The sequence below is a fragment of the Phytophthora cinnamomi genome (assembly GCF_018691715.1).
Source record: "Phytophthora cinnamomi strain GKB4 chromosome Unknown Contig19, whole genome shotgun sequence".
Classification (NCBI taxonomy): domain Eukaryota; phylum Oomycota; class Peronosporomycetes; order Peronosporales; family Peronosporaceae; genus Phytophthora; species Phytophthora cinnamomi.
The window spans coordinates 1,503,221-1,523,684 of NW_027150952.1; the positions used below are offsets into that span (position 1 = coordinate 1,503,221).

The 20,464-nt window shown below is 53.2% G+C and overlaps 9 protein-coding genes across 9 annotated transcripts; 3 read left to right on the forward strand and 6 right to left on the reverse strand.

Moving 5' to 3' along the window:
• Nucleotides 1-416: 416 nt before the first annotated feature.
• On the forward strand, nt 417-684 carry IUM83_13142 (uncharacterized protein; the record flags this gene model as incomplete). Its single annotated transcript, XM_067937801.1, has 2 exons — nt 417-557; nt 619-684. The coding sequence occupies 2 exons, from the start codon at nt 417-419 to the stop codon at nt 682-684; spliced, it is 207 nt and encodes a 68-aa protein (XP_067795763.1).
• A 58-nt stretch (nt 685-742) lies between these two features.
• On the reverse strand, nt 743-6,779 carry IUM83_13143 (uncharacterized protein; the record flags this gene model as incomplete). Its single annotated transcript, XM_067937802.1, has 3 exons — nt 743-4,376; nt 4,427-5,003; nt 6,560-6,779. 3 exons carry the CDS (start codon nt 6,777-6,779, stop codon nt 743-745), a joined length of 4,431 nt encoding a protein of 1,476 aa, XP_067795762.1.
• Nucleotides 6,780-7,019: 240 nt separating this feature from the next.
• On the forward strand, nt 7,020-9,049 carry IUM83_13144 (Voltage-gated Ion Channel (VIC) Superfamily; the record flags this gene model as incomplete). Its single annotated transcript, XM_067937803.1, has 2 exons — nt 7,020-7,375; nt 8,821-9,049. The coding sequence occupies 2 exons, from the start codon at nt 7,020-7,022 to the stop codon at nt 9,047-9,049; spliced, it is 585 nt and encodes a 194-aa protein (XP_067795761.1).
• Nucleotides 9,050-12,885: 3,836 nt separating this feature from the next.
• IUM83_13145 (pirin-like protein) lies at nt 12,886-13,770 on the reverse strand (the record flags this gene model as incomplete). The annotated part of the gene is made up of 1 exon (XM_067937804.1): nt 12,886-13,770. The coding sequence occupies one exon, from the start codon at nt 13,768-13,770 to the stop codon at nt 12,886-12,888; it is 885 nt and encodes a 294-aa protein (XP_067795760.1).
• A 1,451-nt stretch (nt 13,771-15,221) lies between these two features.
• Nucleotides 15,222-15,830, reverse strand: IUM83_13146 (pirin-like protein; the record flags this gene model as incomplete). The annotated part of the gene is made up of 1 exon (XM_067937805.1): nt 15,222-15,830. One exon carries the CDS (start codon nt 15,828-15,830, stop codon nt 15,222-15,224), a length of 609 nt encoding a protein of 202 aa, XP_067795759.1.
• A 48-nt stretch (nt 15,831-15,878) lies between these two features.
• On the reverse strand, nt 15,879-16,112 carry IUM83_13147 (pirin-like protein; the record flags this gene model as incomplete). The annotated part of the gene is made up of 1 exon (XM_067937806.1): nt 15,879-16,112. One exon carries the CDS (start codon nt 16,110-16,112, stop codon nt 15,879-15,881), a length of 234 nt encoding a protein of 77 aa, XP_067795758.1.
• Nucleotides 16,113-16,902: 790 nt separating this feature from the next.
• On the forward strand, nt 16,903-17,784 carry IUM83_13148 (pirin-like protein; the record flags this gene model as incomplete). The annotated part of the gene is made up of 1 exon (XM_067937807.1): nt 16,903-17,784. The coding sequence occupies one exon, from the start codon at nt 16,903-16,905 to the stop codon at nt 17,782-17,784; it is 882 nt and encodes a 293-aa protein (XP_067795767.1).
• Nucleotides 17,785-18,950: 1,166 nt separating this feature from the next.
• Nucleotides 18,951-19,424, reverse strand: IUM83_13149 (pirin-like protein; the record flags this gene model as incomplete). The annotated part of the gene is made up of 1 exon (XM_067937808.1): nt 18,951-19,424. One exon carries the CDS (start codon nt 19,422-19,424, stop codon nt 18,951-18,953), a length of 474 nt encoding a protein of 157 aa, XP_067795766.1.
• A 268-nt stretch (nt 19,425-19,692) lies between these two features.
• Nucleotides 19,693-20,339, reverse strand: IUM83_13150 (Pirin-like protein; the record flags this gene model as incomplete). The annotated part of the gene is made up of 2 exons (XM_067937809.1): nt 19,693-19,843; nt 19,936-20,339. The coding sequence occupies 2 exons, from the start codon at nt 20,337-20,339 to the stop codon at nt 19,693-19,695; spliced, it is 555 nt and encodes a 184-aa protein (XP_067795869.1).
• Nucleotides 20,340-20,464: the final 125 nt, after the last annotated feature.

Genomic DNA, 20,464 nt, shown 5'->3' on the forward strand with positions numbered 1-20,464 from the left:
TGCGGACCACACAGCATGCAACAATAGGTAGTTTCTTGCTGTAGTACTGTTCTCGTCTTTTTTTTTAATAACGGAATATAGGTAGTTTAGTTGTTGTTTCCACTACCCTAATTGGATCTAGTACAGTAGCAGGAGCTAAAGGAGAACTGCGCTGCAATGCTAAATGGGAAGTTAGTCTTCACTTTTTATCAGTCACACTGCGAGAGAGCACTGAAACTGACACTGTATCACTACATAAGACTGGACTGATGTCTTTATCCTCTCGGTCTTGGCCCGAACGAGATCAAAAGTGAGCGTTACCAGAAGTGCGGAGTAACATTTACTGAAATAGTGTGGTGCACACAACGTATTAAAAGAGAAATGTGCGTCACACCACATATTATTTTGTATTTCGCACTATGAGCGGCGCTCCTGGCATGATGGCGGGCGGTCCCCGCGGTGGCGTCAACGTCGGCGGCGGCAGTTCCACAGGCCGCGCCATCTTCGCACTTTGCGGCGGCCTGGCGGGCGCATACTACGGCTTCTACCTGCAGAGCAAATACATGGAAGAGCGCCGGGTGCGTAATAATATAAAACACAGAAAAGTTGCCTCAACCTCACCCTGTTTTGGCATCACAGGTCCACGCGCTGGTGGAGACGGAGGCACGCAAGCGTCTGGAGGCGGAGAAGGCCACCCACAAGTAAATTCAGAGCAATAAAACACACCTTGTTTTGTGATAAATACCGTCGCTATTTGAAGTATTCAACTGGCCATAGTGGGCAGAGCCACTTCCCGCACAGCGGAGACCAGCAGCAGCATTTGCTTCTGCTGCTGCACCAGGATCTCGACCAATTTGCGCTCCATTGCTCGCATTTCCTGCTCTTTCTCCTCTCGACGAGCTCGAAGTGATGCCAAAGTTTGGTCGACTGTGCGAATTTCGGCTTTTTTCTTCTCGATTCGCTCCAAAAGCGCCTCGAACTCTTCGTTCAGTCGACGCTTTTTGGCCACCACTGCCATATTCAGTGACCCGTTGCTGCCGCCGGACTGCAGCATTAAATCTCGGAGGGAAGCTTCGATGGTCTGCGCTTCGGTTTGGAGAGATTCGACGTCCCGCTCCAAAGTGACTTTCATCTCTTCAACTTCTTCCAGTTGTTTCGTGACAATCGAGATCTCGTTGGATAACACAGCACTCGAACTGCGGTGAGCTACCAACTCATCGCGTTTGTAGTTGGTCAAGGTTTGAGTCATTTCGCCGTGCTGCGACTGGACTTGGCACCAAGTTTCCTGAATTTTGGCCAGGAGGTCTTCCCATCGAGACTTTTCGTCGGCGAGTTCGGTTTTGAGTCGATCGAATTTGCCCTCCATCTCGGTTCGTGACGTTTGACTCGCTTGTGCTTCCTCGGTGATTCTCCGCATTGCACGCATGACGAGGTGGAGGACGTGGAACGCAGCCTGCTTTTGTTGTTTTTTGAAGTTTTCTTGAGTGTCGAATTGCGCGTCTTCTGCTTCTTCGAGCGCAGATCGAAGAGAATTCAGCTCGGCCTCGAGATGCTCCTTCTGCTTTTTCAGTTCAGCCATGGCTCGCTCGACCTGCTCAATTAGTTTTTCGGAATCTTCTTGAACCTGCGCAATAGCGTCTTCTTGCTCTCGAAGTAGCCTAGCCTCTTGAACGCCAAGCTGTTTCTCCAGTCGTTTCGAGAAGTTCTCCTGAAGCTGCTTTACCATTGCTTCTCGTTCGATGTCGAGATCTTTGCGCAGTGATTCGAGCTGGTGCTTATGGGAGGTAGCAGTAGTCACAGCAACCTCTTCGAGTTTGTCAGTCCAAGCTTTGTCCATCTCCACACGCTGGTTCTCGTGATCTTCTTGCAGGCGTCGGACAGCCGATTCTTTCTCCTCGACCAAAGAAGCCATCAAGCTGGTTTTATCTTCCATCAGTTTCTTCTCGAATTGAGTTCGCTGTTCTTCAAGCTCTTGCGTCCACTTGGCCGTCAACTCTTGTTCTATCACCTCACCACTAGCGTCTAAGTGTTCTTGAGCTCGCTCGCGCTCATGTGTAGTGATTTCATCGGTAAGAGCCACAAGCGCTTGTGCGTGCTGCTTTTCCATTTGACTCTTAAGCTCCGCAAGTTGGGCCTGGAACCTCATCTCGTGACGTTCTTCCGCGGCTCGGATTGCGGCAACAGCTTCCTGCTGCACTTTATCAAGTTCTTCGCGCTGCCTCTCCTTGATCTGTAGTGCCGCCTGCTGCCACTCCTTCTCCCGGTCTTGTAGACCTTCGTTGTATGCCATCTTTTTCTCCGCTTCTTGGCGTTCTTGAAGCTCTTCCATTGCTCGCTGCCATTTCGATGTGCACTGAACGACGGCAGAGCCTTTGCGCTCGTTCATCTCCTTTTGCAACGAAGCCAGTTGCGTGCTAGCATTCAACTCAGCTTCTGCAATAGTGTCTTGAAGAGTTTTCTCCTGAGCTTTACGGAGATAATCCATTTCCTTCTGCCAGTGCTGAGTAACGGCGTCAATCGCCTCCTTCAACTCTGTTTGGTGCTGCTTTAAATTCGCTGCAGTCTCAGCCGAGTGAATGTCTGCATATCGCTGTCTTTGTTCTTCAGACAGCATTGTCATTTGGGCAGTAAATTCTGTTGCACGCTCAGAAATGACCGCGTTGTGAAGTGCCTGCAACGACTCCATCTCACTAGCATGATCCAGCGCAAGCTTACTCGTTGCCGAGCATAGCTGCTTCTCAAATTGATCACGTTGAGCTTGAATTGCTACTTGGAGAGCATTCTGTTCAGTGTTCCATTTCTCTTCTTTGCCTTCCCCATCAGCTCGTAACGCACTGAGTTCGTCTTCAAAAGTGCACGCCATCACCTCACACTTTTGCGCTAGTTCTGTAAGGGCTTCTGTCAATCGAGTGTTATCCTGTTGCAGCTGGCCATTTTCGCCTCGAAGTGCTTGGATAGTTCCCTGTACATCGTCTTCGGTGGACTTGGAGATTGACTCGAACTTGTCCTTCAACTGCTGGAGTTGTGCGGCATGCATGGCTGCGAGATCTTCCTGCAACTGGGACTTTTCTTGCTGGTAGAATTCATTCAGTTCTTCTCGATCTTTGTCATGCTCCTCTTTCATCCTTCGAATCACATCTAGACGTTCGTCGTGTAGCGTCTGCGTCATTTCGTCACATTTTGCCATGTAGTCATCACGCAGTCGCTCTTCAAGCCGACTTAGCTCCTCCGCTCGCCTCTGTTCCTGATTTGTTTGCAGACGGGAGAGACTCGCATGCAGCTTTGTTCGAGTGAAAGCACGATGCTGCAATCGTAGACGCCACAACGCAACCTTCTCACCCAGAACCAAAGCCAACATTGCTGACGCTTTCTCCTTCTTAGCTCGGACTTTTTCCTTCTCAAGCTTTTCTTCCAGCACGAGCATATCGCCTTGCGATGTGGCTAACTTACCCATGTAGTGGGTATTCTCTTCCTCTAATCGCTTGATTTGCGTGTTTTTCTCCTCCTCCATCGCCTTCAGCGAATTCTTCACGGCTGCGAGTGACTTCGACATGCGCTCACTCGCATTCTTCGCGTAGGTCTGCTCCTTGACGCTATCCTCTTTTGCTGCTAGTAGCTGGGCACGCATCTCGCTCACCTCAAGTCTCGACTTGTCGATCTCGTCACGCTCAAGCAGAGATTGCTCTCGAGCCTCCGCAAACTTTGTCTGAACTTCTTTCAGCTGTCGATTCAGCAGAAGCTTCCCCTCCTCCAAGCACTCGATCGTCCCTCGCAGTTCATGTTCTTGGTTTTTCTTCTCAGTCATCAACGTGCTAATCTTCTGTTCGCTCGCTCTCAAAGCTTCCTCCATAGCGTCCTTCAGCTCCTGAATCTCGTACTGAAGATCGGTGACCTTCTTCTGACTTTTCTCCTTCATGTCTTGCTGGTCTTCGAGTTGGCTCTTCAGGTATTGTCGCTCATTATCAAGTCGACGAAGGAGAGCTTCCATTTGAACTCGTTTGGTCTCCTCGCTGGCATTCATCACGCTCATTGATCCGACCTTCGCTGCATCTTGCTTGCGTTCCTCCTGCAGGGCTTCAACTTGGCCTTCTGCATCTACAAGCTGGCGGGTGAGTCGAACATTCTCCTCGACCATTTTCTCCATCGCAAGTTTGGCGTTTGCCTCTCTGCTCTTCCACATAGTCAACTCCTGAACGAGATCCGTCACGTTCGCCTGCAAAGTGACGAGTTTGCCCTGCAAAGCCGCTTGCTGGGTTGTAAGAAGCTCTTTTTCTTGAGACAACGAGCTCTCAATTCGCTCCATCTGCTTCTTGAAGGCCTCTTCCTGCTCTGTGAGCGCCTGCCGCTTATCGATTTTCATTTGCTCCATAGCGTTGGTGATCTGTGCGAGATGACTCCTAGTTCCTCTTTGCACTTCATCTCGGATGCGAGTTGTGCCTTTAAGTACTCGATCTTGTTGTTGAGATGCTTCTCCATCGCTTCCACATCCTGTTGAGCCACGGCAGCCGACGCGACCGCATTGACGGATTGCCCTTGGTTTCTTTGCTGGACCTTGAACGCTGCAACTTGGCGCTCAAGACGCTGGTTCTTGTCTTCTAGTGCGACAACTTTGTTCTTGGTCAAGTCTTCAAGTGCTGCCTTCGCGTTTTTCGCTTGCGTCGTCGCGATTTGTGCTTGGCTTTGAAGAGTTAGCATCTGCATCTGTAAGCCCTCCGCCTTCTCCTTGGCTGAGTGATCACTAAGACGCAGCGTCTCCATGTCCAGTTGATATTTCTCATGCAACTTCTTGAGTTCTGCTTGTTGCGACTGCACGAGTTGCTTCTTCGCCTGCTCCTTCTCCCGGTTGACCTGATCCAGCTGGAGATTGAGCGAGTCGATCGTCTCAATGAGGCGAGTGATCTCTTCGGTTGAGCTACTGCTGCTATCACTGCCTCTTGGCTTCACCTTGCTCTGCTTCGAGTGGAAGCTGTATTCCAGCTCGAGTAGCTGTTTCCGCGCTTGATCGTCTTTTTCTCGGAGCATCGCTGTACATTGAGTTCGGGTTTGTAGAATCTCCTGCTCTAATTTGCTTCGGCGTGATTCGACTCCTGCCAACCGCTGCTTCGTTTGTGCCAACTCAGCTTCCAAGCTGGACACCTTATCCGCTAATACTCCATTGTCACTTGAAGGTTGAGGGGGTAGATTGACAGTCGATTGTTGGTTGCTTCTAGAATCAATCGTCACTGAACTATGGTACGTTTTTTTCTTGTACTTTGGCTCCTGATGCGCTACATGCAGCGACGGTAGTACCGCGTATTCACGTGAACTACCCGAGCCGCTTGCAGGCCTCTCAGTAGTGTCGTCAAGTTCAGGCCCGTTTGAAGCCCACATGTTTTTGGTATCCGAAGTGTGCAGTGACTGGTCTTCCGTGTTGCGATCGATCATCGCGGATTGCTTGGCAAGCTCCTCGAAAAACATTTTGTCATAGGGGTCACTAAAATCATGTTCAGCATATCCAAAGTTTTCGCTTGGCTTGAAATCTGTACTAACGCTGGTATCGATGCTGGGATTCGGTCGGGATACTTGAAAGCCCATGTCTCGGACTTTGTTAATGGATGAGTACACTCGATGACAGTTCGCGCATACCAGAACCTGCTTGTAGAACTGCGTAGGATTCGAGCGGCCGAGCTCCATACGGAATACATTGTCTGCTTCTTGCCACTTCAATCCAAATGCAGCCTCGTCCAGCTGTAAAGATGCATCTTGCAGAAAATCTAGCTCAGCGTGACCAAGCAGCAGATTATTGTTGCCCATTTTGAATCTCTGACCAGTATCTTCCAAAACCACGTCGTCAATGTCCGCGAAATTGTCGTTATAGCTAACAGTGTCTTGTATTCGCAGAGCCTTCAGTAACCTCATAAGACCAGAGAGTGATGCCAACGAAGCCTGGCAAAATTCACCACGGCATCTTGAAGCGGGATTATCACTTTTAACACCTGCGCTTGCCTGTAGGTTAGGGAGCGATGATTTCTTCTTCAACAAGGATAGTCCGCTGTCGTGTGGTTGCAGCTCCACGTGCCCGATGTGGGTCAACCAAAGCGTCTGATTTCCATCGCACACGAGCTCCAGAGAAGCTGCAACGACCTGGGCGTCTCCTATTTTGGAAAGAAAATCCACCACTGTTGCTGTCATAGTCTCCGCATTCTTGCAAATACTTGTCGACAGTGGGAGTGAGGTTTGAGTATTCCTAGACCTCTCATCCAGATAACCTGCTCGGCTTTCGATTCTAATGTCTGGTAGAGTGGATCCTCCGTCCTTTGAAACTTCAAATTCGGCTTGAATATGACAGTCTTCATTTCCATGAGGCGGTATAAAAGCCTGCAGTCCCTCAATTTTCCTAACTAGCGACGACGACCCGCGTTTCCCACCATCAAGAGCTTGTAAAATCTCTTCGATCTCGTTAGTATCAACCAGCTTACGCGAACCATCGAGAAAATTCACAACCGCGGCCCACTTTATCCTCTTGTCACCGGATCTCCCAGCTAGCTGCAAAATCTGTCGCGGATTTTATCCACGGGCAATGCTCCATTCTTCGACATACGTTTGCGCGAAATCGCACCGCTTTTCCCAGTGAACAGCCACAAGTACGAGTCGATATCGCCCGTGTCAGCATCGCGGTAGAAAATGATGGTGTCAGCCATTCGGACTCCGCATTTCTTGCCTTCACTCCAGAGCGAAACGTGCGCCCACTCCCATCCGCGCACCACAGGCTCCGACTGGTACGCAGAGGCTCGCAGCGCCTGCTTCCGCCGCTTGGACATCGTCGTAGTACGCCGCCACTTTTGGCGGTGGTTTCTCGTCGAAGAGTGATGGTCAAACTTCAACATAGTGACCATCACTCCACTTACCTGCCAAATCGGGCGAGTTGCAGTTGTACCTGCCTGCTGCATATAATTTTAGCTGCTCTCGGGCTCCGTGGCGAGTTCCTGGCAGGTCTCACGCCCGCCTCGCATGCGTGACAGCTGCACGCGCCGGTGGGTAGCAAACAATCAGCACGAGCGATGAGCGACGCCTCCGAGATTGCATCTCCCTCCTCCTCGGACGACGAGCGCCTAGTCAACGTCTTCCGAGACAGTCTGCGCGATGGAAAAGTGTGCGCTAAACTCCACGGAGCTCGAGGGGAGCCGGCGAATGGAGACTTGAAACTGCTGGAGGATAAAGTGACGCTGGTCTGGCAGCCCAAAGCGATGCCCCTGCAGAGTTACATGCCGCCGTCTGTGGTGGCCAAGTTGGTCATGAACGGCGTCAGCGTGATGATCACAGACGCCAAAAGCGTGAGAACAGGACGGCAGACCACCAACTTCGTCCGGACTATCAAGTATTTGACGACCGATGAGCTCCCGGAGAGCGACGACAGGTGCTTGTCTCTGTGTTTCGCACCACAACCAGCACCACCTCCTCCTGCATTGTCAGCAACAGCAGAAACAGCCACTTTGACAGATGCAGCTGCAAGCGGTTCACCGTCAGAAGAACCACAACCTAGCACGGCTGGCACAATTGAGACGTTTGATCTAGAGTTTGAGGACGAGCACACGCGAGATATTGCGCGCGCGTTCTTCCGACAGCAAGCTGGGCTAGAAAGGAGTCACGAATCGGAAGAACCGGAGACTTTAGTGATATTCAGATTCCGAGTGGGCTGTCAACTCGCTGCTACCAGATTGTTGCGCATCCTTCTTTTGAGTTGGCGGTGCTGGTTGCCGTGGTCGGCAGTATGATTTCTGTGGGATGGCGCTCGTTTCGATATGTGACGAATATCAAGGACGATGACGAGATAGCGGAGGTGGCGAGGTTTGGAATGACTATCTTGGAATACTTGCTGCTGGTTTTCCTCACCATAGAGCAGACTTGCAAAGCCATTGGTCTCGAAGGAATAATGCCTTTGCTGCGAAGCAAATGGGACGCATTTGATCTCTTCGCGGTGACGATTAGTTGGCTCGCTGTGCTGCCGTTCTCATCTCTAGCAGGCTTTAACCTGCTTTCCTTGCGTGTATTCCGAGGCATGAGGATTTTCAAGCGTTGGAAAAGCTTCCAAGAGACGATGGAGACGTTCTTGGTGTCATTACCGATGGCCGGCAACGCTGTCCTTTGCTATTGCTACTACCTCTTCCTCTTTGCGATTCTGGGCATGTATCTTTTTAACGATTCACTCTCTCACCGTTGTGCTATCCAAGCGGATTCAGACTCCTTTATCGCCCCGATGTCTGCTGGAGAAACTAAGACGTATGTTGCCGAAAATCCGGTACATTTCTGTCGGATTGACGACCCTGCTACGGTTTGCAAGTCGAATATGGAGTGTGTAGCGATGTCACCACCGGACCGAGGGTACACAGGCTTTCACTCGTTCGAAGCTTCCTTCCTGACAGTCTTTTTGATAACCATGCGGTCAGGGTTTGGACCATCACTGGACGGAGCACAGCAGGTTTCGTCCTACTTCTCGATCATCTATTTCATCGGCCTTGTAGTATTCGTCAGCTACATGATCTTGTCATTATTCGTAGGGATAGTACGAGGCAGCTATATTACCGTGTCGATTGTTCGCGCTGCAAAGCACGCTGAACAGGAGAAACGAATGGAAAAGTACCTGACGAAGTCTCGAGTTCAATTCCCGAAAGGGACGGAAGCGTTTCCAGACGTGATGCAAGTTGTAGATGCACAGTGGCAAGTGTATCGAGCGCGGTTTAAAGAATGGCTGCTGCAGTCTCCGCTCTTTACGAGATCCGACGGTACGTTCCTAAGCTGGTGCAGGCTGCGGCAAGAGCGGATATTTTTCCTTATCGAGCCTGGCAGTGCCACTATGGACAGGATTTCCTCAATTGCCGAGTCACTAGCGTTCGAACACCTAATGAATCTCGTCGTGTTCTTCAATTCGGTTTTGTTCGCACTGGAATATCATGGCATGAGCGAGAGCTACGCTGCTCGGTTGTACCTGATCGAGAACTTCCTCATGCTCGTGTACGGGACAGAATTTATTATCATTGGAGCCGCTGCTGGCGGACTTTTCAGCTACTTGCAGAACCCTGGAACCGATTAGATTTTGTGCTCCTCGTCATTGCGTGTGTCGAGTTCCTGCTGCTCACGTGTTCAGTTCTTCTCTACACGGACAGCTACGCCCGAGGGATTTTCGTGCTTCGCTTGTTCCGTTTAGTGAGGCCGTTCCGGGTTGTGCGTCAGAACAACAAGCTGCTGCTTGTGCTCGACGCAATCCTGTCAAGTGTTCCTGCGTTCTTGAGCTCGATTGCGTTCCACATTTTACTCAACAGCGTGTTTGCTGTTGTTGGCATGAACTTGTTCGGAGGCAATTTCCCGCTTACGATGCAGTCGCACTTCAACACTTTCAGTGACAGCATGCTCACACTGTTCAAATTCTCCAACGGTGGCAGCATTTGGCCGATCTTCCACGCATCACTCCAGGCTAGCTCGTTCTGGGTCGCACTGCTGTATTATCTCACTTACGTTGTCTTGTGTCGATTCATCGCACTCAACTTTATGTTGGTTGTCTTGCTTCGCAACTTCGCGATGAAGGGGATGAACGGAGGAAGACACTGAGCGAATTGTTCCAAGATAGGATGTTCGCCATGCAGCGCATTCATCTCTTCGACATGTACACTTTTGTCGAGGAGTTTAGCAATCTCTACCAAGGAGATGTTATGAACGTCAGTTTGCCTGGAAGTGCTAAGAAGCGTGCTCAAAGAGCTCTATCGGCTTCAGAAGCGTTCAAGGCGCGGTTATTTAATGTTTTACCAACGTCAGACTTCTTAAAACTGAAGGGATACTATGGTACAACGAAAATCCAACAGGACCGCAAGTACATCCAACTGGAGCCCCCTACACCTGCTAATGGGAAACACAAGAACCAAGCTACTGTTACTCCAATTGAAGACAGCACTGTTAGTGTCACTGCTCATGCTGCTGCTAGTGCCGTAATTGTCCCTACTTCTGGCCCGGAAAGTCCGACAGACATTCAAGCTTCCGATGAGTGGACGGGCTGGACTTCTTCGGGCGGAGCAACAGGATACGTGAGGCAGTTTTCGATGGACATTGGCTTATGGCGGACGTGTCCTTGTTCCTCTTCCCCACAGTCATGGGTGCGTCTGAAAGCACGTCGACTGGAGAAGGAGACTGAAAAATACATCTTCGCGGCGATTGTGATTCGCACTGTCATGCTGACTGTGCAGTCTCCGCTATACTCGTCGCTGATTCAGGAGCTAACAACTCTAAGTGACGTCGTCTACGCTTTTGTGCTCTTCTTCGAGTTTGCACTGAAGGTCATCTCGCGTGGCTTCATTTTCACACCGAAGAGTTATCTCTCCGACACGTGGAACCAGATCAATATGGTCGTTCTAATGGCCTGTTCGCTCTTGCTTCTATTGCCTCACTCGACAATGATTTCACTATTTCGGCTTGGACGGGCGTTCGGTCCTATCCGCGTATTTTACCGCGTGAGGACATTTCGAGTCATCACGGAAGCTCTGGAGCAGTCCGCGACACCGCTTTTCTACTGCGTTGTGTTGTCTATTTTCCTATTTTACTCTTTCGCGACGCTGGGGATGCAGATATTTGGCGGGAGGTTCGCGTACTGCAGTGACCCATCCATTGACACTGAGGACAAGTGCGTTGGAGTATTTTGGAACAGTGCTACCGGTATCTTAACGCCTCGAGTATGGGGAATCTATCGGGTTTACACTTTGACAACATCACCGGAGCTATGTCTTCAATTCTGTTCTTGGTCTCCATGAAAGGCTGGCTGCCCATTGTAAACATTGCGATGGACTTTGCGGATGATTCTGATGTCAACAACGAGCATCAAGCGTCCGCCATTGCATCAACGTACTTCGCTGGGTTTTCGTCGCGTTCCTCTTTTTTACGAGATTCTACCTGCTCAAAATATTCGCGGGCATCTTGATGAACAACTTCCGCTGCTACAATGGAACACTGCTACTTACTAACCTTCAACTCATCTGGCTACGAAAGAAGCAAGCGATCGTAGCGATGCGTCCGAAGTATCCGCTACCGACAAGTAAGTTTATGCAACTGGCTCAGGTCTACATGCAAAAGCGCTCGTTCCGCGGATTCATCAGTACAGTAGTAATTTTACACACGTCACTCTTGGCTTGGTATCGCTCTCCCATTCACCACGCGAATACCGACGGAGACGTGAGTGTTTCGGCGGGTGTTTGGTGGTTCCACTACATTTTCTCATTGATCTATGCATTTGACGCTGTCCTTCGTGTTGCCGCGGTGGGATGGAGAGACTTCCTCATGAAAGGATTCACGTGGAGAACGTTCAATAGCTGCACAGCGTTTATTATGCTGGTGGGGCCTCTCATCTCCGACTCCCCGGTATTGCTCATCTTGGGAATGACTCGTGCGTTTGACTTCAAACACCTCTCTTTGGTGCTAGAGCGGTCTCGTGCGCTTAGAACATTGTTTCGGACTCTACTGGCGAGCGTTCAGCTTACTCTAAAGGTGACGCTTTTGCTGGGCTATGTGTTGTTCGTCTTCGCGATTGTGGGAGTGCAGGTATTTTCACTTACGCGCTGGGCTTCCGGGTTGAACTCCAATCTGAACTTGACAACGTTTCCCATGGCCTATTCGGCCTTTGTCAAGTTTGCCGCTGGCGAAGACTGGTACGCTACGTACTTGGCATCCAGTGTAGCACCACCTCAATGTGTGTTATGGGGTCGTTCTTCCAGTGACTGTGGGTCGCCAACGATCAGCGCTTTGTTTTACAATATTTTCTACGTGTTGGTCGTGCTGATCTTGCAAAACCTGTACGCTTCCACGATGGTAGACACCTACGTGCTCATGTCGGCCAGAGTGGACGATAAGGGCCAGCTTTTAGGTTTCCAAGCCACACACCTGCAGCGCTTCCAGGTGACTTGGAGTGACTTTGACACGGATGCATTGGGACTGTTGCACAGGAAGCACTTGCTGGCATTGCTTACCAAGCTCGAGCCACCCCTCGGGCTTGGCACACACAGGCCATGGTAGAAAGTCTGAGGAACGAAGACATGAAAGCTGAAGAACTGGCAGCTCTGTCCATCGCAGTTCATCGACGAAGACGCGAAACGTTTCACGACATCGAAGCTCGTATCGCCGAGCTGACGTACCGCGTTCGGCTCGGTCTTGGGAGCTACGACGGTCTCAACGGCAGTGCAAACGCCAGTATAAACCCCGACCAACTGTGCCCACCAAACATGTTCCGATTCACGGACTTACTGCTGGTTCTCACGATGAGAGTTTTACCTTTGGAAAGCCTCACAGTTCAGGAAAAAGTCGATGAGTTAGCCATGCGTGGGTATGCCTTCCGACACCGCAAGACGATCTTAATTCAGTCGGCTTTTAGAATGTTCCGAGTGCGACGTCGAATGACCAGCAGGATACGAAAAGCCAAGCGTGAAAGCGAGATCAAACGCTTGGAATCTGAAACCATGAAGGCGAAAACTGCAAGTGGAGCACAACCCAAAGAACTTCCTAAACCAGCTGAAAGCGACCACGAAAACCGAAGAACGCGAAGTAGTTTATCGTTGAATCTGCCATCTCTGGCGCTACCAGCGTGTATGCAACTACGAACTGCGACTTCTGAGCGATTACGAGCCCCGGCATCAGTCGCTCCGATCCTCTCGGAGCATTTAGAGCTGCAGCCAGAAGCCAGCGACGGAAGGAAGTGCTCCATCTAAAGATGCAACACTAAAACTTACGCAACTAGGACGCCGTTGTAAAAGCGTTTTCAATTTATTCGATAACCAGCCGTATGCATAATATATAAAAGCGACTTGAGCTGCTAGCAAGGGCACCAACTCCGGTGCGAGTTTGCGAGTATGTCGAAATCTTTTCCTTCAGACGTCGTGGCACTCTCCACCCTACTTAGCGACGGCGGTTGCCGATCTCCGAGGCCCACGAGTGCGCGTTCTCGAAGCCGTTCTTGGCCATCTGGAAGTCCTCCCACGTCTGGCGGATCTCGTCGCCCGTGCTCATGACGAACGGGCCGTACTGCACCACGGGCTCCTCGAGCGGCTCGCCGGTCATGACGATGACCTCGAGCTTGTCGTCGTCGTCCGCCTGCAGCAGCACGCCGTCGCCTTTCATCTCCATCACGATGGCCTCGTGCGGCTCGATCGAGTGGTCCACGCACTTGCCCGTGCCCGTGACGGCGTACACGAAGACGTGGTGCGTCTCCGGGATGGGGTACTCGAGCTTGGCGCCCTTGCCGAGCATGAAGTGCACGTAGGTGACGGGCGCCTCGGTCTCGATGGGGCCGCGCTTGCCGAAGACCTCGCCGGCGAACACGATGGCCTCGATGCTCTTGTCGTCGTTGAAGGCGTGCGGCGCCGTGTCGCGGCTGATCTCCTGGTACCGCGGCTCGATCATGCGGCGGCTGCGCGGCAGGTTGATCCAGAGCTGCAGGCCGTGCGCGGGCACCTCGCTCTTGGGCATCTCGGCGTGCATGATGCCCTTGCCGGGCGTCATCCACTGCAGGTCGCCGGGGCGCAGCTCGCCCTTGTTGCCCAGGAAGTCCTCGTGGCACATGTGGCCCTTGGACGTGGGCAGCACGTACGTGACGGTCTCGAAGCCGCGGTGCGGGTGGTCCGGGAAGCCGCCGGGCAGCCCCACGTTGAACTCGTCCAGCATGAGGAACGGGTCCAGGTTGCGCAGGCGCGTGGTGCCGATGGAGCGGTGCACGCGCGCGCCGGCGCCTTCGCCCTGCTCGCGGGCCACGAACTTCTTGGCGATGAGGCGCGGCGTGAACATCTTGGAGAGCGCGGGCTTGAGGGAGCTCGTGGTTGCTGTGAGTTGTGGGCTGGGGGCTGTTGCGCTCGAGGAGGCAAAAGCAGGAATGGGCAGCGGGGAAGGAGAATGGACTCCATTATGATGGAGGGGGGGGGGGGTACTGGGCAGTTGAGGTGAGACTTGTCTTGTTTGATGCGCGTGAGAGCGCGCAGCCTCGCGATTGGCGGAAAAGGAGTGATTACGCGAACAGAATGATGTATCGCTTCTCGTTGACTTGGCGTTTGTATGTCGAGGGTGATGGGCTGATTGCCACGTCACGCCGTTCTGGCAATCTTGCCTGGCGAAAGTATCCACCACCGGCACGCAGTTCTCACGCAGACTGGGACTTTCATCTTCCATGCTGGCCTGGAGCCTGGAGGAGAAGGCGAAGGCGATTGCGTGGGCGGGTCAGCCACGTGGACGCGTTGTTGGAGTGTGCGGGTGCCAGGTCTTCTTGATCTGGGATTCTGATCGCCAGGCGAAGGCATCGATCGGGTAGGCCACTGTCAAGCTTAACATTTTCCTACAGGGGGTAGCAACAACTTGTTGCCAACAAGTGCGTAGGTCTCTGGCGAACAGGAGAAATGTGTCGCCTACAGTGTAGTCTTTGTTGTGTCGACCGATTTTTTTTGGCTTTGCACCAAAATTGCATTGCGGTCGTGACGATAACTACGAGTGGGAACTCCAAAAAGTGAAGCTAAAAGAATGGGACAAACAAGGACTAAAGGCTTTGAGCAAAGCCAGATTTATTTGTTAACAGGCTGTCGATGTTGTTTGCGCTGGACCTGTAAACCCTCGAAAATTCGCAACCTACGGAAGTCCAATAGTTCGCGATTTTTAGTGACACGAGTTTAGCTAACAACAGCAACAATGGCAACATGTGAAATTTGCAAAGTCGCGTTGCTCCGCCTACTTTCGCGGACTAAGCCTTGATAGGGCGGCCTATCTCGCGCGAGCATTCTCGAACTCGTTCTTTGCCATCTTGAGATTTGTAAACGTCTGACGAATTTCCTCGACTATATTCATCGTCCTGCACTACTGGTTCATTCAATGGCTCACCAGTCATCACGATCGCCCCCGGATTGTCATCCTTAGCTGCAGCCAGTAGCACTGTTTGTGAATTTTGAAATTTACGAACTGAGTGTTGGTACTGTCGCAAACGTGTTTGTCTGTTTGCCTCTTGTCATAGCCCCCGAATCAGCTACGAATGCCAAAGCCACTACTTGCCAATTGAAACCCGGCCTCATGGAGGACGCTGCGCACAAACACTACCAGGTACCAGTATATAACGCAGCAAACATGATTTACATGTATAAGCATGTTCTGAAGCTAAGCAATATTGTAAGCAACATTGTAGAACTAAATATTGAAATTCACAATATATTTATTAGAGAGGAGCCTCTCATCTGATGTCTCTAGTGTTGCAATACAACTTAGCGGTGGCGACGACGTGGGGCGATCTCGGATCTCCATCCATGTGCATCTTCGAACCCATTCGTGCGAAGATCGAAATCCCGCAATGTGTTTTGAATATCTTCTCGTGAGGACATCACAAACGGACCATACTGGTGCACAGGCTCATTCAAAGGCTCCCCAGTTATCACAACTACCTCCAAATTATCATTCTTCGCCGCCGTCAGCAGAACTCCGTGACCGTCGTTCCCCATCGCAATCGCCTTATGTTCTTGAACATCGGCGTCTGCACACTTCCCCGTGCCAGAAACACCGTAGACGAACACGTTGTGGCTCTCTGGGATAGAATACTCCATCGTAGCTCCAGGTTTCAACAAAAAGTGAACGTACGTGACAGGAGCCTCCGTCTCGACGGGACCCTTGTAGCCAAATATCTCTCCAGCAAAAACGATAGCCTCGACGCTCCTGTCGGCATTGAACGCGTGCGGCACCGACTCTCGACTGATTTCTTGGTAGCGGGGCTTGATCATCTTTCGCCCCTTTGGTAAGTTGACCCAAAGCTGCAGGCCGTGCGCAGGTTCCGTGCTCGTAGGCATCTCGGCGTGGACGATGCCTCGACCCGGCGTCATCCACTGCAGATCTCCAGGTCGTAGCTCCCCTTGTTGTCCATGAAGTCTTCATGCCTCATACCCCTTGGACGTTGGGAACACATACGTGACGGTCTCGAAGCCACGGTGCGGGTGGTCCGGGAAGCCACCGGGCAAGCCGACGTTGAACTCGTCCAGCATGAGGAAGGGTCGAAGTTGTACAAACGAGGTGATCCAATGGAGCGGTGCACGTGCGCCCGCTCCGTCGCTCACCTCGCCTGCCAGGAAGCTCTTGGACACTTGGCGCGGCTTGAACGCGGACATCTTGGCGCGAGGAAGCAAGTTGAGGAATGCCCTCCTCGATTCAAGTGACTTGAAGGCTGTTGCGTCAACGTCATGTGGTCAACCGTGTTGACCACATGACCCGATTACGCCCACCTTGAAAGGTGAGTCACGGACACTGAGCCAACGGATTCGCTGAAAATATGCCTATAAGCCAATCAAAGAGCAGGAATTTTCCTGCGACTCGTGAACAAACTCGGTTTAGGCATTTCCGAGTCCTGGACACTGCTATCACCACAACAGCAATAGTGGCCTACCCGATCGATGCCTTCGCCTGGCGATCAGATCCCAGATCGAGAAGACCTGGCACCCGCACACTCCAACAACGCGTCCACGTGGCTGACCCGCCCACGCAATCGCCTTCGCCTCTCCTCCAGGCTCCAGGCCAGCATGGAAGATGAAAGTCCCAGTCTGCGTGAGAACTGCGTGCCGGTGGTGGATACTTTCGCCAGGCAAGATTGCCAGAACGGCGTGACGTGGCAATCAGCCCATCACCCTCGACATACAAACGCCAAGTCAACGAGAAGCGATACATCATTCTGTTCGCGTAATCACTCCTTTTCCGCCAATCGCGAGGTTGCGAGCTCTCACGCGCATCAAACAAGACAAGTCTCACCTCAACTGCCCAGTACCCCCCCCCTCCATCCTCCATCATAATGGAGTCCATTCTCCTTCCCCGCTGCCCATTCCTGCTTTTGCCTCCTCGAGCGCAACAGCCCCCAGCACACAACTCACAGCAACCACGAGCTCCCTCAAGCCCGCGCTCTCCAAGATGTTCACGCCGCGCCTCATCGCCAAGAAGTTCGTGGCCCGCGAGCAGGGCGAGGCGCCGGCGCGCGCGTGCACCGCTCCATCGGCACCACGCGCCTGCGCAACCTGGACCCGTTCCTCATGCTGGACGAGTTCAACGTGGGCTGCCCGGCGGCTTCCCGGACCACCGCACCGCGGCTTCGAGACCGTCACGTACGTGCTGCCCACGTCCAAGGGCCACATGTGCCACGAGGACTTCCTGGGCAACAAGGGCGAGCTGCGCCCCGGCGACCTGCAGTGGATGACGCCCGGCAAGGGCATCATGCACGCCGAGATGCCCAAGAGCGAGGTGCCCGCGCACGGCCTGCAGCTCTGGATCAACCTGCCGCGCAGCCGCCGCATGATCGAGCCGCGGTACCAGGAGATCAGCCGCGACACGGCGCCGCACGCCTTCAACGACGACAAGAGCATCGAGGCCATCGTGTTCGCCGGCGAGGTCTTCGGCAAGCGCGGCCCCATCGAGACCGAGGCGCCCGTCACCTACGTGCACTTCATGCTCGGCAAAGGGCGCCAAGCTCAGTACCCCATCCCGGAGACGCACCACGTCTTCGTGTACGCCGTCACGGGCACGGGCAAGTGCGTGGACCACTCGATCGAGCCGCACGAGGCCATCGTGATGGAGATGAAAGGCGACGGCGTGCTGCTGCAGGCGGACGACGACGACAAGCTCGAGGTCATCGTCATGACCGGCGAGCCGCTCGAGGAGCCCGTGGTGCAGTACGGCCCGTTCGTCATGAGCACGGGCGACGAGATCCGCCAGACGTGGGAGGACTTCCAGATGGCCAAGAACGGCTTCGAGAACGCGCACTCGTGGGCCTCGGAGATCGGCAACCGCCGTCGCTAAGTAGGATGGAGAGTGCCACGACGTCTGAAGGAAAAGATTTCGGCTTACTCGCAAACTCGCAGCGAAGTTGGCGTCTGGACGCAGCCTAACTCGCTGGATATATATTATGCATACATGTGCAAGCATCGTTAGCGTAGGTAACCTAATGAATTGAACATGCTTGAGAATTGGAAAGCTTGTCCTTTATGTAGTGTATTTGTAGTTTCGGCAACATACGAGCACATCTTCGTGTGCATCGAGCTCAAGGCCTTAGGCAGAATTGGAGTGTATGCATTTGTGACCCAACGGATTAGCGGTGATCTCACTGAAAAATGACGCACGTTGTTTTGGCCTTCATGGTTTCAACGATTGAGACTTCCGATCTAACGGCGGCGGAGCGCAATACCGGACTTCCAGCCGTGAGCATCATTGAAGCCATTCGCACGTAGGTCATAGTCCCACAGCGTTTGTTTAATACCCTCACGCGAAGACATCACGAATGGACCGTACTGGAACAGGGTCTCGTTTAAAGGTACTTGCAGGCCTTGCGCAGGCTCCGTGCTCCGCGTGCACGATTCCTCTGCTCGCAGTCATCCACGGGAGGTCTCCCGGTCGGAGCTCGCCCTTGTTGCCCATAAAGTCTTCATGACGCATGCCGCCCTGGACGTGGGAACGCATACGTGACAGTCTGGAAGCCTCAGTGGGGTTGTCAGGGAAGTATGTGGGCAGCGCCACCCTGAATTTGTCCAGAAAGAGGAACGGATCGAAGTTGCGCAGTCGGGACGACCCAGTCGAGTGGTTCACTAGAGCTTCGTCTCCGTCGCTCACTGCGCTAGCTTGAAGCTCTTGGCCACTTCCCGTGATTTGAACTCGGGCATGTGGCAAATTGATGAAAGAGCAGATCGAGCGAGCATGCTCTGATGATCCAAAGTCGAGAAATGATAGCAAATTTCATTTCTTCTGATTGGACAACAAATTTTGGGAATAATCTGGTTACTCAATCTGTGACGTGTGAGACGGGCAACATGGCTACAGCCGGACATACAGCCACTGCTCGGTCCTCGAACACGCTCGTTCTCGGCGCTGCCACGGATCCTCTTCGTGGTCGTCGGCCGTATCGCTCGCAATAGACAATACGCTTCCGTTGCTGCTACTATCGGTCTCCGAGAACGACAGCGCTCGGCTTCTCACCTACTGCGACGGCGGTGGTCGCAGCGCTCGACCGCAGCTCTGCAGAGCCTGCAGTCGCTCGGGTCGCTGCTGGGAGGAACATGTGAAAGTGAATCCACTTGTGTCTGGACGCTGACGGACAGCATGCAGACGTCGTGGCGAGGGGTGAAGAAGTCGCCGGTGTAGCCCATGGCGAGCGCTTCAGACTCGTCGTCGGACTCGGACACGACGGGCAAGAGCGCAAAGCTGTCGCCTGCGTCTTCTTCAAACTGCTGGTGGTAGTTGTCGACGACTCTGTCGTATTCGCCGTCGTCCATGTCATCGTCTGTGATGGCTTCGTCCACGTCGATATAGGCAGAGGTGTTTGCAACGCGCTTGTGTTTGCTATCGTCGAGGATTCGGGTGAGCAGCCAACAGGCCGTCGCGATGGCGCCTGCTGTGCCTGCGGCTACGACCGCCTTGGAGATCGCCCTTGCTACTCGATATTGCATACTGAGGGCCTGCGCGCCGCTGTTTCTTTGCGCTGTGAGAATTGGCTTCCACCGTCCATGGCCACAGATCCCAGCTAAAATAATACGAGGGCGGATCCCCACGGTGCCGCCAGCCCTTCCACCAAGCCATCGAACGCATTTCCGAGTCTGGACGTATTTGCTAGTCGGTGCCGGTGCTGCTTAATATACAACGTTCTGCAATCGAGTGAGAGTTGTATTCTATCCATGCAGTTCATACGTTATCACATCAAGTCGGTTGGGTCTTCCGCTAGCTCCACACGAACACCAGCGAGCTCTCCTCTTCTTCCTCGTCGGGTCCTTGCAGTCGTCCTCGCTCGACATGGAGAGACCCGCGCAGTTCCATGGACTTGCGATCCTGAACTTGTCCCGTGTTGCGGTACTTCTGCTTATCCTCGCAGCTGAAGTACAGGTTGGCACGGTCAGACTGCCACCCCTGCAGGTTCAGCTTGTACGCGAGCCGCTCGCCGCCCTCGAGCAGCGCTTGCTCCACGTCGGGTTGTCCAGCTTGAGGAATAGACTCAGTGCTACCAGCACTTTGCACATGTGGGCAGCGCCGAACGGGGCTTGGTAGCAGCGGAAGTGCCGGATGCGGTAGTTGGCCCGCAGCGCCGCCAGCAGCGTCCGCATCAGCGCCGTCAGAGCCTGCGTCCGCTGCTCAAAGACGTGCTGGGACTGGTGGTTGAAGAGCGTCCGCTTGGGGAACTCGAAGCTGCCCAGCACGGCGAACAGCGACCAGAACGGACACGACCCCAGCGCGCAGCAGCAGGCGCGGACGTTCTTGCAGTCCGTGACGTGGTGCAGCTCGCGGTACAGCGCACGACACTCGCTGTAGGTGCGTGCGACCTCGTGCGCCACCGGCACGTTGTGCAGCTCGAGCGTCGCGGTCTGGTCCAGGTCCTGGCGCGAGCTGCGGCCAGTCGGTTCTGGGGACTCTGAGACCGCGGCCGGACGGCGAACACGTACGCGGGCGATGGCCCGTGCGGATCCACGCGCGCCACCTGCATCGTCGATCTCGCGCA